General features: G+C 41.2%; 1 protein-coding gene across 1 annotated transcript in view; it reads right to left on the minus strand.

Moving 5' to 3' along the window:
• rnf123 (ring finger protein 123) overlaps positions 1-15,833 on the minus strand; it is a 148,242-nt gene that overhangs the window by 78,871 nt on the left and 53,538 nt on the right. The window contains exons 35-36 of the mRNA XM_078283673.1: positions 15,301-15,376; positions 14,143-14,227 (exon numbers count right to left, since the gene is read on the minus strand). Of these exons, the coding sequence (XP_078139799.1) occupies positions 14,143-14,227; positions 15,301-15,376 (161 nt within the window). The remainder of the gene's footprint in view (positions 1-14,142; positions 14,228-15,300; positions 15,377-15,833) is intronic.

The raw sequence follows: 15,833 nt of genomic DNA on the forward strand, positions 1-15,833 counted from the left end.
CATCGTTAAGCCACCAAATCAAAATTAAGGAACGTAGCAAATGACGTAAAATCATTTGTTTAAAAACAACTGTCATTCTGGTCTGTCTGCATTTCATGAAAATGTGTATTTTACCTGTTTTTTTTTAAAGCAATGGAATATTACTGAAACAGATTTTCAACAGATAATCCGTAAATTAGGATTTTTTTTGTGTGTGTTTTTGAACCCTGTGGAAAGTTGCGTGGACTAAACAGAAAATAGTCTGTATATTACTCTAGAACATTTTATCACAATGTCAACAATGTCCAACCCCACCAAAAAGGGAAACATTCACAGACAAAACCATTTACCATCCTAGTCCCAGTGGGATATGACTACATATCGAAAAACAATACTCCCAACAGAGAGGTATCAGTAGCCAAAGTAGCTATTGCACAAAGCAATAAAAATCTCAGCGGGCTAGGTTTATGTAGTGGAAAAAACAACATCCCCAGAGCCCAGGCCTCTCATGGTCCAAAGCTGCTAAGCTAATTAGCCCTGGTCTCAATCTAATCTTTGGATGGCTGTGAGCTGCTTCTGATGTCTTTCAGCCCGGGGTAATGGACAATAATTAGCACCATTGATTTTCTACACTATGAGGGGAGGAGGACTGGGAGAGGGAGAGAGAGAGAGAGAGAGAGAGAGAGAGAGAGAGAGGAGAGAGAGAGAGAGAGAGAGAGAGAGAGAGAGAGAGAGAGAGAGAGAGAGAGAGAGAGAGAGAGAGAGACGTTAATAGCGTTGATGTGAACAGAGGGAAAGAGGAAAAAAGAAATGGAAGCGATGGACATGAAAATTACGGTCAAAAACACCATAAAAAAGTCACTGTGAAGAGGAGGATGAGAGGGAAGCTGTTAAAAGGACTCTGCAATACTGAGAAAGGGAGGGAGGAAAGGAGGGATGAAGGGAGGAGAGGATTGAGTGGAAGAAAGCTATTGCGAGATTTTCTACACTCTAGAAAGACAAAAATAAGCACCATTGATTTTCTGTAAAACCGCGGATCAGAGGGGGAAGAGGAAACGACGATTCTGAGCTGAGGGAAGGAGGGAGGGATCGAGATACTAGGTGGAATGAGAGGAACGGGGTCTACAAAACCGAGGAAGAGAAGGAGGGATGGAGGGATGGGGAGCAGGAAGAATGAATAGAAGTGAGCTGGTGTAAGGTTTTTCAGCACCAGAGATTGAGACAAAAATTTGCATGATTTCTTTTGTGCACAGCGGAAAGGAAATGACAAAAAAAAAAGTGCTGTTGAAGGAGCTCTACAGAATGGAGGGAAGTCAGAATGGAGGAGGAGACAGAGAGCTGCCTGAAAGGGTTTCAAGGATGGAGGGAAGAGAGATAGAAGGAGGCAGAGGGAGGGAACGATGAGGGGGTACGGAGCGGAAAAGGAATGAAAAACAAATATATTGAAAATGACTGAAATTAAATTAAATCGGAGTAGTTAACAGGGTCGTTTAGAGAGGTTCAAATCAACAAGTTTTCCCTCAATCCCTCAGAAGGTGTTTTTGTTGTTGTTTTTGTTTATTTATTTTTTTGCAGGGCATTTCCACTATCAGGAACAAAGCTCACCCACAGTATGGCTGTCGAGTGTAGCTCTTCATAAATGGAACATTGCCTAACTGATTTATTCCATGCAAACACTTCAACACCCACCAGTGGCCAAAACCTATTAACAAAGCAGGCTCCATGTGAGATGCATTAGGACATGAAATTAGTTCAGAACACAGCTTGAGGCTATTCAGGGGACGAGTGTACCATGTTTTCCCATTAAATTAGGCAACATGCAGTACTGTGGTATAATATGAAACAAAGATGAAAAAGAGCACACACCCAAACAAGTCCACAAGAGTAAATTAAGGATCTGAATTGGAGTGTTCCTCTCCACGCATCTTTCCTCTTGCAATTAATAAAGATTTAGACCTAACCCACCGATGTGCTTTGGCATTCATCTGGATGCCACATTGTAGTTACACAACACAGCCAAAATGGCATGTTTCATTGCTGCAGTACTGTCTTACCTAGTATTTTGAGTATTTTCCCCACTGATTTTATTTTGTACAGCTTATAATGAGGACGGGGAAACATTAAAGTAGCGTATGACTTCATACACTGTCACTTGAGCTTGGTTTTAACTAATATCGCATGTCCATCTTAATTAAAAGTTCTACATCTCATTCTCAGTGACTAAAACTTAACTTTAACATAATCTAAACTAGTGTCATTTGGTTACTGCACTGGTAAATAAACTCACTTGATTTGAAACAATTCAAAAGGTTCTGAAAGATTAATTTTGACTTGCTTTTTAGTGAAATTCAAAGATAATTATACTAAAAAAATTTAGAAATGTAAAAACTAAGGCCAGTATAACTGTACATTAGGTGATGAACTTGTTTCAGGGTGTATGGTGAACTAAATGAGACAAATGTATACAACAGCGAACAAAGAGAGAGGAAATGCAATGGATGTCACGGATGGATGGATGAACGAATAAAGAAAGAGGTAAAGAATGACCGAATTGATGAATAATGGACCCGGCAGGGCATACAGCGGGAAGCCGTGCTAACTATGCTAATGAAATGCAAGCTACTTCATCATCTGCTGCCTGATGCCACGTGAGTTGGTCACCATGCTGCGGTTTGTTTTCACGCTGATACGCAGGCACATGGACATGCACACATACCATCTTCATAGTTTGGGGGGGATTCAAATTTTAAGTCAGGGAATATTATACAGCATCAACCATGAAAAGGCACCATTAGCCTAATCCTCTCCCTCCCTATCTCTGATATTTTTTTTCCTGTCTTCTCCTTCTCCCCAAAACTGTCTACCTCCTCCTCCTCCTTCTCCCCCCTTATCTTTCTGTGTGTGTGTGTGTGTGTGTGTGTGTGTGTGTGTGTGTGTGTGTGTGTGTGTGTGTGTGTGTGTGTGTCTTTCTCTCGGTCTTACTCTGTCTCTCTCATCTCTCTGTCTGTCCCTCTCTGTCTCCCATCCTCGCTTCTCTCTCCCCATCTCTCTCTCCCTTTCTCAACCGTCAAAGAGGTATGCTACATGTCCGCCCATTACTAGAGGGCTACTACTAGGCTCCCTTTGTTGTTGTTTTTGTTTTTTGTAATTTTATTTTTTTGCCAACCATAGGATTACAAAATTCGCAATATTACAATTACTTATTAAATTTGAGAAAATTTTAGAATCACAAAACAGAAGGTATTCAGTGGATAAAAATAAAATAAAACCAAGAGTAGTTCAAGGGTACGTATCACAATTCTTCCCCTTTTCACCTTGCCACTCATCCTCCTGCCCTGACACACAGGTTCCCCTCCCCTCCCACATAGATACAGTCCATAAGAAAATCTGCTCCTTTCAACTGGTGGGGTGTCCATTCAAGCGTTTACTAATAAGTAAGATATTGTTAAGAAGACAACACATCCTATAGAACAGATGAGTAAGGATGTATATGGTAAACAAACTAAGTCCAGGGTGAGTAGATTATCCCTGTGTTTTTTCTTCTCTTTAAAAAAGACGGTGGGCAGTCAATCCTTATGTTTGCATTGATCTTTGTCGAGTCAGTGGGATGGACGAAAGATGTGGCGTTTAATAACCCCAACGTGGACCTGCAGATTTTCAATAACAACGTCAACACAATGCTGATGTATTCTATAGTCACTGGTCAATAAATGCTATTATGTGTGGACACCCTAATGAGGGGAATAAGAGGCAGGGGAGACTGAGGATGAGTCCTTGATGGAATTCGATCTCTGGGCGGCCGGGGCACAGACCTGCTGTGGTGCCTTAGGCAAAGAGATTAGACCACTAAACTAATGCCTGTTCATGATGTTATCTGTCAGCTGAATAGCATCTTAAAGTGAGATGATGGAAGAAAGCCTCTGGGGCCAATTAAATATAGATAAATAATGCTTAAAAATTAAATTTAAATGAAATATTTCAGCAGGTGTCTTTACACGCTGCAATGAACACTTGCTATAAACCCTAATTATTTAATCATACAGTCAACACATTTTGTGAATAAGAAAGATGAGAGGATGGAAACATGGCCAGCTCGGATATCAGTGATATAGCAGTGATATTTCACGTTAAAAAAGGGAAAGTTGTACAAATTTAAATACAGTAAAGCCAAACTGACAATATACTGTAGGTTGCAAGACCTTAAGAAGCGCTGTACTATTGGCAAAGAAGGGCGGGGCAGCTTGGCTAACAGCATGATTGATGAAGGAATTTACTGAGATCCTGCAGGGTACCTGTTTAGCATAGCTACAGCTGGGGAAAGTGCTGAGACAGACAACTGATCTGAAATGAAGACAAACCTGATGTGAAAAGTGCAGGAATCACTGCTTGTACCACGGACTGTTCTACAGAGTAATGCCTCCAAATAGACTATCATTACAATGTGGTTTGGGTACGATTTCTTTTTTTTCCCCTTAAAAATAAAACATAGTGTAGTACAGTGTATTCTTAGTGTAATGTTCCAGTTTATCAAATGAATGAGTAGTATTAGGTATGACCAATACTGGTGCCAATTATCCATTATTGTGGTACAATTGAATGCACATTTTCAGATTTTTACAGTATTTTTAAACCAGTTGTGCATTACTTTCTGTTCTTAAGGGATCTGTTCCTTTTTAACCTGATTGATTGATCCCTATCAATTTTGGTGAACTGTTATTGAATCCAATTCCACAATTATTATCAATTTTAAGTGAATTTAGTTCTTAACAGCAAACCCGATAATTGAGCTGAATGAGACCATAGACCATAAACAAAGTGACAGGCATATTTTTACAGTCAGTGAGATGCAGGCCGCAATAATGAATTCAACCTCTGTACTTGGATCAGTATGATAAATCACACGCAGCGTCTTTCTATGAATCATATATATCATAATGACAAATTCATCAGTGCACTGGTAAGCTGCAGTCTGAGCTGCCAGGGGTTCAGAGCAGAAGAGAAGAGGGAAAAAAGGAGAAAAGACCTCACAAGAATGAAAATTTGTTCATCTTCCTCTTCCTCATCTGTCTCTCTCTGTCAACCCCTCTCCATGTCTCTTTACTTTCCATCAGACACACACATAGTTTGCGTGCTGTGATGTATTTTTACATTTTAATTTCTTTCAACGACCTAGCAGTAAAAACACAACTGGTGAATAAGAATCAATTTTGTATCAACTTTAGCGTGATTTCATGATTCCCTGTATCTGCTTCCCCATTTCAGTGCAAGAGTTTCCTGTAGAAAATGTGTTAGTCATGGTGGTATTGACTAACAATCCTAAATACCTAAAGAAATAGCAAGCCCACTTAATGTTTTCTATCTGTCTTTTCTGTTACTATGCAAGGGTAAATAAAATTGATTAAATTAGTGTTTGAAAAGTCAAATTCATATCAGCTTAGTTGTAGGCTAACAAAGTATACCAGGGTCGGTGGATGAATTGGGAAAGAAAAAGTTAACTTTGGCAGTATGAACATTTGGGCAGTACAGTAACTACAGTTGTAGCATCCATCCCTCCATGAAAGGCATAGATAGCATAAGGCACTTGTGGGGTACAGCAAACTCACTACCAACGCTACTAGTCTCTCTTAATGCCTGTTAGCATTGCAAAGTAAGTCTTACAAATTATAGTCTGTTGACAGCAACCAGAGTGAAAAATGTAAAAGTTAATATGGCTAATATGGTTAATATGTGACTACATATTAGACAGACTTACAAAAATACAAAACTGATTTGCAGACAATCTGAAAATATGCTAATTGGGGTGGGAACTTAGAGGTGTGTACATCGCTAGCTTGTTATCTTCTTCTTTCTTTTTTTATTTTCTCCATGCTCATCTGTAACAGCCCTCGTTCCATTTCAAACAGCACTGAGAGACTACAAAGGACTACTAACACCCAATAACTACCTCATTAGTAGTGTACCGACACACACTGAAGGACACAAGCAACATCAACTATTTCCTCACTCCCAGCCCTTGACGTTTTGGCATAATGTGGCAGGTTGGCTAGAGGAGATTCTGTAGCTAGTAGCTGAAAGTTTGATGGTTTGATCCTGTATTGGTAAAACCAAGTACTGCTCATGTGCCGCAGGGCAATGAACCAATGCCTATAACCAATCCTCCACCCACCAATGTATAATGTTACAATGGCTGGCATTGAAAATGACATAACATCCGATAAATGGTTTGATACTGCATCTCACCACTACTGCTCTACCAAAGGTAAAATGGTTTGGTAGGTAAGGTAGTATGCTGCTGATAAAGTGGTAAAGACACTCTTTAAAAGTTACAATCCACTCAAAGCCAAATTCACACGTTATTCCTATATTCCGTTATTCTTTGACATGTAGACCAATATATATGAACATGAACAACTCTCCTCCAAGCTAAAAAACAGGGAATAATATGTTTTGTAAGATAAAGATAAAGATCTGTGATGTCATCAAGAGACAACATCTAGAGCTGCTCCATTGACAATGAATGGGAGACCTGAGCCTTGTTTCACTGTAGTGCTGACATGAAGCATAAACTGTCACGAAATCCAGCCAAGTTTTGGTTTTAATTTATTTATACAGTAATAAAATGAAACCGACTACAAATTTGTTCAGAAGACAAGGGGGTTATAAAAACATCTCACCTAATAGAAGATCTACAAAAGGTGTTTCTGACTGAAATCACAGACTCGCATATTGCCTCTCTTGTTTCTGGCTCTGGGACTTCTGCACTCTTCTTCTGCAAATTTGTTTGAACTGCCCTACATCACAGGCATTACATAGTTTAGTTTCTGCATTTGGGGGGGACTGCCCTTTAATTATTAACAAGTACAGGTCCAATCTCTTTTCATCTCTCCCCACTGCTCACCCTTCCCTTCTCTCTCTGCTATAGTGCAATTCTACATAGCTTACATAACATAATCAATAGGCTGCAGGTTTACACTGCAGGGACAAAGACAGCGAGCTAAGGAGTTCTCTTTACATTTGTCCTGAATTTTTTTCCATAGCAATGTACAGTATGTGCTATTTTTTTCAGCCTATTGCCATGAGACATAATTAGCTAAGCCATGTTGCTGTTGTTTTTTCTTATTTGCTCTTTTCTTTTTCAAACAAAGGTCTTTTAAACTTAGGTTATGAATATCCTGAGTCTCCTTGGCCATAGCCTTGGAGAACCCGGTTCAGCCAAAGACTAGAAGATGCTAATGCTTATATTCATTTCAGCAATCAGGTCACTGATCACAGCAAGTCCATTAATGTGCAGTATGCCTTCCTGTGGCATCCCATTAGTGCAACATTCGGCGCTATCGCTCGGGAATGCTCAACATTCCCCAAACATTACATCTCAAACCATTCATTAGGGTACGGCCAGAGACGAGTCGACGTCAGCTTAATGATGAACTAAAACACCATCACAAACTCATGAGAACTTACTAGGTCTAATATCTAAGGTCAACAACGAATACACAATACACTCTCAGAAAACAACTTTTTTTTCTGACAGTGTACAAAACAGCCTAAGACGACTAGAAGTTTGGGCAACAGGAGTGGACTTTATTTACTCTGCATGGTCGCTCTTGATAAGAGCATCAGCTCTGAATGCACAGAATGTAAATGGTTCCCTATACAGTAGATAAGGCTCACTATCAGTCACAACCGGGAACCCATACCTCTCCATCTATCTGACACAATCAGAGGAAAAACCTGAAGCTTCTGGTTTTATGAAATACCAGTCAACATATTAGCTGCTCAGTCTGCAAACTTAACACACCCCAACTTAACTCCTCATTTTGATGGTAAATAGAAGGGAACTGAGACTATTATTATGGTATTTCTGGTCTATATATACAACTTGGATGGTATATTAAGATAAAAAGTTGCCAATTTTTTCAAACCAGTGTGCTACAAGGAAGTTCCTGAAGAACCTGATGTTTTCATTTTATTTATTTGTATAGGATGGCTTAATTGGGGCTGAATCTCATCAGTGAGTTATAGGAGGGAGAAAGGTGACAACATGCGACAAAGGTTACAAGTCGGGTTGAAGTTCATGAAGTTGCGAACAAATGGTATGCATGCTTGCCCGCTGAGATTTCATTCATCGCACAGGTTGTCTAATCAAAGATGCAAACACAATTTTGTTCATTATATAAGCATGTAAATTAGCAGAAAAGGACAGAGCAGGGGAGCGAGAGAAAGAGTACTACTGAGTAGAGACAGAGAAACAAAGACTCACAGCACAGAGAGAGAGAAGGTAAAAGACGGAGTGAAGGAGAGAGAGAAACAACAGGAAGGAAGGAAGGAAGGAAGGAAGTTGGCGTCAACTTCACACTTCGTATGTGTCAGCTCTCCAGTCTTGGGAGCAATTAGAATTGAGATTCAGGAAGACATCAGTTAACACTCAGAGGTGGGTGGAACCTAACACTGACAAAACTCTGGATATAGACTGGGTGTCTCACCAGCAGTCTCTCGTTAACACACACACACACACACACACACACACACACACACACACACACACACACACACACACACACACGTAGACACACACACATAACCACCTTTTTTCCCAAATTTGACTGATCTTTCTCCAAAGACACCAATTAAGCTACAGAGAAGACAACCTCTGATATATTAGCTTAATTACCAAAAAAGATGTCTGAAAACCAAGAACAATCCAAAAATGTAACATCATTTATTGTATTTCCCTTCAACCCGACCAATTATCAGCACCAAACAATGGCTCTTCAAAACAGCTCAACTTAAAAAAAAAAGTATTAAATAATCCCTTATCTGTCTTTGACAGGTCTAGTCTCTCTCTCCCCTCATCTGGCCTTACAATTATCAGGCTGAGTCATTTTCTTCTTGCTCTTATGATAGTTGGCTTCTTTATAACAAGCAGTTAGGTAAGACTGGGGCTTTTTATGGCGGTTTAAAAAAAAAACAAGGATGAAGTGGAAATTAATTTGACAAGGATTACCCAAAAAGACCCACAAACCCATGTGTCCACACCACCAGCAACTCTAGTCACCGGAAGTAATTTAATTCTATTTTGACCACAAATGTAGGCCGCAACTACCTTGTTTCCTTATTTGCCGATGTGGAAAAGTCGGCTGCAGTTGAATATTTAGGCAACATCCCCCATCAGCAGCCAATCACGTACTAGAGATGCTAAATGCCCCACATGTCATTCAAACACCACTGGCGCTTCAGCTAGCAATCAGCTAACTCAAATCGCAGTGCGGACAGCAGCACAGTGATGTGGTTTCTAGTGGTGTGCACACAGTGAGTTGTAGCAAATAGAGAATCTGGCAGCAGCGGCACTATGAAGTGACATAAACAAAGCTGCCAGCGCCTCCATATTGCCACAAGTCAACATTATTACCCTACTTCCTGACTGTAAATTGAATAATGCCATAGAGTTAAAACCATTCCACTAAGCCCATCTGGCGCACACACCGAACCAACTTTCACTGTGTATAAATCTATGCAATCATTTGTGTGGGGAAAGTGAATGAATACCGCTCTGCCCCTCCCTCACCAAACACTACCACGGTTCACTTGAGTAAGTCATTTAACCCCCAACTGCTTCAGAGAGCGAGGAAGCGGTGTGAAAGGGCGGAAAGGTTTAGTGTGTGAGTCAGACAGTGGGAGGGTGGGATGGACGATCAGAGGGAGCGACATGTGGATGGATGGATGGATGGAGGGAGGAAGAAGGGGAGGAAATTACTGAGTAGACAATCAGGTGCTGATGATGGAGTACAACAGTAGAAGACTTTTGTACAGAGCAACGCCCAGGTATGAGTGTGTGCAACTGTCTGTATGAAGCTGGGTGTCAGTGACACATGTATTCATACACACACAGCTCTCCTTCCCTGGATGAACTGAGGTTAAAAAAACAAAAACAAGAATCAAAAGAACAAGTTCACAGGTTACATCACATCAACAGGCAGCATAACCTGTGAGCTTGCATAATGAACAGGTGCTGCCAGTGGGTTGGTGGAAAATCCAGACCTCCTTTGCCATCTTTGCTGTCATTTCAATGCCTCCGTTAGCGTGTGACTAATGCTCCAAGTGACTGTGGCGCTTTAGGAACCACAGGTCATGGCTTTAAAAGCTAAGTGTCGTGTACCTCCTACCTATTATCTGGGTAACCATCATCTGTACTCTTCTTGTTGTATGTGTGTGTGTGTGTGTGTGTGTGTGTGTGTGTGTGTGCGTGTGCGTGTGTGTTTAGACTATGTACTGAGAAGGTAAGCCAAGGGATTGTGCTGCTACAACACATTCATCCTCCATAATAATCCAAGAATCTAGTTGGGGGAAGGAACTGTGTGTGTGTGTGTGTGTGTGTGTGTGAGTCTATTTTATCAACCTATATTATCAGTCTATTTCCAGCAAAGTGCTTGCAGAGACACTGCTGAAAAAGGAACACAGGGGCAGGCTATTACCCTTTACATTAATCAGCAGACCCACAGGTCCGCGCTGAGGCAGTGTGTGTGTTTTGGTTAACTGCTATGTAAAATGGTTTTAAGTGTATGTGTCTGTGCAGGTCTGTGTGGATGTGTGTTTATACGTACATGTATATCTGCATCTGTGTGTATGTAAGACAAAGTGTGTACTTGTGTGTTTGTGTGCCCATGTTAGAAAGAGCGTGTGTGTGTGTGTGTGTGTGTGTATTCATGCATGTGTATGTGAGCAAGAGTGAGTGTGTATCTGTGACTTACAAAGTGAAATTACTCGGATATCCCGGATAAGCCTGACAAAAAGAGGTTTTACTAAAGATAAGGACAAGGATTATGAATTGCTGAGCCAGAAGTATTGGCCAACAGGGCACAGAGAAAGACAAAAAAAGAATAATCCTCAACCAATTTCATGACGCAAAAGCTCGAGAACACGGCGGAATATTAAAACATGTGTAGCCTGACACATGCAAAGACAAGATCACATGAAAGGATAGCAGCAGATCAGATGGCAGAGAGAGGGAGATGGGCGAGAGAGAGAGGCAGAGAGAGAGAGAGAGAGAGAGAGGCAGAGACTCAGAGGGATTTGCAAAAATTAGGCCAAAAAGACTTTGCACTGTTTGTTGAACATGCCTCTCACAAAGTCGCCTACAGCCAAAAAACTGACAGTTGCTTCGGTACATGTTCAAAACAAACCCTTCTAACTTCTCACAGTCACTTTAATATCATTATATTTTCACTGGAATGAATTTGTATTAAATAACTTATTAGTATTGTTACATGCACGCACACACACACACGCGCGCGCACACACAGCATATTGCAACCACTACTGAAAAGTCAAAGATCTGAGCAACTTGTCCTCTGCTCTCTCTTAGGATCTTTTTTACACAGACATAAATGGAAAACATTCAAAACAAATACACACACCTACAATGACATGCATGCCCATGCGCACGCCCACATGCATTTTATTGCTTCAGGACATCATAGCTATGATGCCAATTAACAAATGAGTCAGAGCCAGAGTTGAGTGGAGTGGTCAGTTGCAGAACCTCGTTCCGCCAGTGGTTTTCTTTGGCACCAGCCGAAGCTTTTATCGTCTGGTAATTGAATTTCCTCCATGCTGCAGCCCATCAACACCCTGTGATATGCCCCATTGTGGCTCTGATTGTGTGTATGTGTGTGTGTGTGTGTGCGAGAGAGAGAGTGAGAGAGCGAGAGAGAAAGAGAGCGTTTGTGTTTATGAGAAACAAAGAAATTGAGAGTATATGTGTGAGTGTGTGTGTGTGGAGTGATTGCAGCGATAAAAAGAGCAGAACCAAAACATCGTCCTACTATCTGCTGCCAGCGAGGCAGTGGTGCGATGGTGAAATGGCACTCTTTGGGGATTAGAACTTCAGAAACCCAATCATCCACTTAACCACATAAACAACCTTCAGCCACATTAGAACACTGTTAGGGACAATTTGGCGGAAACTTTAATCCGAAGAAAGTGTATACAAGTATAGGTGGCTTAAAGGGGTACTTCCCCAAAACGCAATTTAACAAAGCTGATTTATTATCACTATCATTTCATGCACATCCAGCAATCGTCAACAGACTTTCACAGTTTAATTTGGTTTGAGAATTATTGAGAGGTAATGAGTTTGGATTTGTCCGAGCCATGTCAGTGGAGGACTTGCCATTTTAATTAAAGCTCAATCAAATGAAGTAGATGAAAAACCAATAGTATTGGCCAATGTTTCAGTGAGGGATAGTATTAGGTAGAGTAAAATTATGTGACATTTTCATATAAATAAATGTCTGTTTTGCTACTCTACATCGCTGACTAATATAAAACAATAGTGATTCAACCTATGCGCAGTTGATGAAACCTTTACGTTTCCGGCAGCAGTTTGTTTGGAATAAGTAGAAGAAGAACTGGGTAGTTAGCCTTAGCAGCGATAGCCACCGTGGCTGAACAGACAAAGCAAAGAACGCCACCTACAGAAATTCAAACTTCATCAACAGAAAATCGAAGTAAAACGACACCGCAGACCACAGCACTGGCAACACTGATTTCCAAGTGATCTCTGGGAAATACAGTGCAAAAACATCACAGCAATGACTGCTTAGCACTAAAGATTCGAAACTATCACGATACTTGGGTGCCGATTCGATATGTATTGCGATTCTTAAGTATTGCGATTCTACAAGTATTGCGATTCGATATTGCAATTTTATTGCGATTTTCGTTTGCTTTTTTAACACTAGACCATGGGAAAAAGTTGAATCATACACTTCTAGAGACTGTATATCATGAGTCATATTTCCAAAAACAATGCACATCACGTCAGTCAGTCTTTCTGAGATTTATTTCAGCAGCATCATTGCTATACTGCATATAAGTGGTACATAAAATGTACAATAGAATGAATAAAAAATAAATATACTTTTTGAAGTAAACTGCTACATTTAGCTGTTCCTGCTCATCAAGCTAGTGCTCAAAAGACTTCCGGTGCGCCGTGCGATAGCCGCACTGACGAGGAGACATGAAGGATCCTTCATGCGTTTTTTGACCAATTGGAACGTCCTTCATGATGGCGGCTCATTTTTGGATGCCGAGTCAGCGAGGAGACGAGGCCGCAAGGACGGAGGAGAGGACGCATTTTGGCCAAATGGAATGCACCTGAGAGCTCCGTGTCAACTCAGCAAACTTGTGTGGATTTACTTTGTATTACTGGTTCTTTTTGCACATACGGTACTTTGACTCATTCAGTATGATCGGCAAACACTTTTGGAGTTACGATTGTCAGCCAGTTCGGATTTAAAGCCGACTTTTGACATCGCGGACCACGTACTCCCCTGAATCTTTTGTTTAACTGCGCGCCGACGGAGGAAAACAAGCGTGCCGGGGCTCTGTGCAGAACCCGACAGAGAAACAACAACCCCCCTCTGCCCAGCATTCTGCTAGCTAACGTTCAGTCCTTGGACAACAAACTCGACGAGCTGCACGCACGGATTAAACACCAACGGGACATTAGGAGCTGCTGCGTTCTGGCGTTCACCGAGACGTGGCTGGAGCCCAGCCTGTCCGACTGTGCCGTCACGCCGGAGGGTTTCTCCATCTATCGGCAAGACAGAACGAAGGACTCAGGCAAGTCGAGGGGAGGGGGTGTGTGCTTTATGGTTAACTCTTCGTGGGCCACGGATGTCTGTGTCTTAAATACGCACTGCTCCCCGGTTCTGGAGCTGCTGACCATCAAAGTCTAGACCCTTCTACCTCAACACAAATACATTTCGCCATCTGCTGGATAAAAGTGGTAACTTCTTTCCACCTCGTCTAATAAGCATAGACTAAAACGAAGCAATTGAATTTGAATTATATCGATTCAGGAATACAAAAAATCGATTTAAAAATCGTAATAAAAAAAATCGCGGTACTTAAGTGAATCGATTTTTTTTCCCACCCCTACTAAAGATGTTGCCAAAATCAAAAAAACAAAGATCTTGCAGATTACCACTTTTAAAGCATTGTCAAAGGGCTATTGCAGCCAAGTAAAAACAAGCTAAAAATCCTACAATCCAGCATGAAAAATCCTTCTGTGAGGAATCAGTTACATCCAGGGGAAAAACACTGCTCAGATGTATTATGGGTTAAATGCCATTTCAGACACACAAACACACAACCTCTTACCCCTGTCTCTCTCCATCCACAAGGATTCGAACCAGGATGCCTGTGACAGCAACTAGGATGGGGTAGTGGTCAACACTTTCCAGACCTGCAACAAACACACACACACACACACTTATATGAATAGATAGATACACAAAGGCCAACCAGATATTTGGAGGGTACAGCTAATTGTACTCTTGACATGCTGAATTAGAAATTAATTTCAATGGATAAGAGCTACCCTGTTATATGCAATCTCTTACTCCCCTATCCTTATAAGCCCAAAGTTACATTATAGAGTACCAGATGTAGATACACAAGGACCTTTAAGGTACTTGAGCGGAACCGTTACCTTGCTAGCGACATAACCTTAACTAAAACATGTCTAACCTCACCCTAACCCTAATCCTAGCTTTCTGCCCTAACCTGGAGCCCTGTCAAAGTGAAAAGAGGCCAGCCAAAAAAGCCTCACTCCCCCAGAAAGTCTTCACTACAAAGTTTCCAAACCCTTTGCCAATCCTCACAGTTAGTGTGGAAATGCCCTTTTTCTCCTCTCCTCACCTCATCTCTCCTGCCACTGATTTTTAATACTGCATGTTGGATATTAGGCATGCTGCTAGTTAAAAACACGCACACAAACACACTCAGGCACGTAGTCACTGTGCAAGGTCAGATAAACAAATGATTCTATCAACACCAGTGGAGCATAACATATTAAATACTTTAGGCTATTTCCTTTTTTTAAAATCTATACCATTGAGGCAGCGTGAGCCATGTTACAACGTAGGGTTACATGGTTTGCTCTGACAAATCACCTGTCCTGCTTGGAGTCTAACTACTGAGCAAAATTATCGTTTCAAAGTGTGAAAAGACCCCCCCCCCCAACAACCCCACATGCAATTGAAAGTCCTGTTGCTCGAACAAAGAGAGAATAATAACTTTCTCAGCAAGGAATCTTGACAATCTGTTCTGTACAATCAAAACGTTCTATTTTTCTCCCCATTTAATCGACTCACGGCTGGTCCAGTGCTTTACTACGTCTGAATCACATTGCTGTTTAAGTGTTTGACTGTATTCATTGATTGATCTCTGCAGGTACCTTCACACATTTTCATTATTTATGGGAAATTACCTTTGTGCAATAAAATGAAATGTGTGTGTGTGTATGCGTGTGTGTACCTGGGAGTCGCAAGTTGACAACACGATCAAATAGGTTCCTCTCTGCCGTCACTCTATTTAACACCTGGTTCAACAGCTGGAGAGAGAGACAAGAAAGAATCAGAGTGAAAAATAAGAGTGACTCAAACTATAGTGACGCTCATGTTTAGCTATTTACAACAGAACAACAAACACATAGTTTGAGTGACTCAAACTATACCCAGTTCATGATTCATGAAATCCTTAACATTTGCTGTTCTTAACAGCCAGTGTTGGATCTTTCCCGGTAAAATCCTGTGGCGCACAGGAAGTGATGCGTTTTATTTTTCTGGCTTGAGCAACAGCGGTTTGTTTGGAAGAACTGGCTAGTTAGCATGAGCAGCGATAGCCACCGTGGCAGAGCAGAAAGAAAAGAGCGCCACCTGCGGAAACTTCATCAACAGAAAATCCAAGGAAGAAGACATCACAGTACTGAAAACACCGTTTGATTGACAAGTGATCTCTAGGATGTGCAGAGCTAGAAAACCACAGCAATGAGCGCTTAGCACTAAAGA

This window comes from Centroberyx gerrardi, chromosome 5, assembly GCF_048128805.1.
Source record: "Centroberyx gerrardi isolate f3 chromosome 5, fCenGer3.hap1.cur.20231027, whole genome shotgun sequence".
NCBI lineage: Eukaryota > Metazoa > Chordata > Actinopteri > Beryciformes > Berycidae > Centroberyx > Centroberyx gerrardi.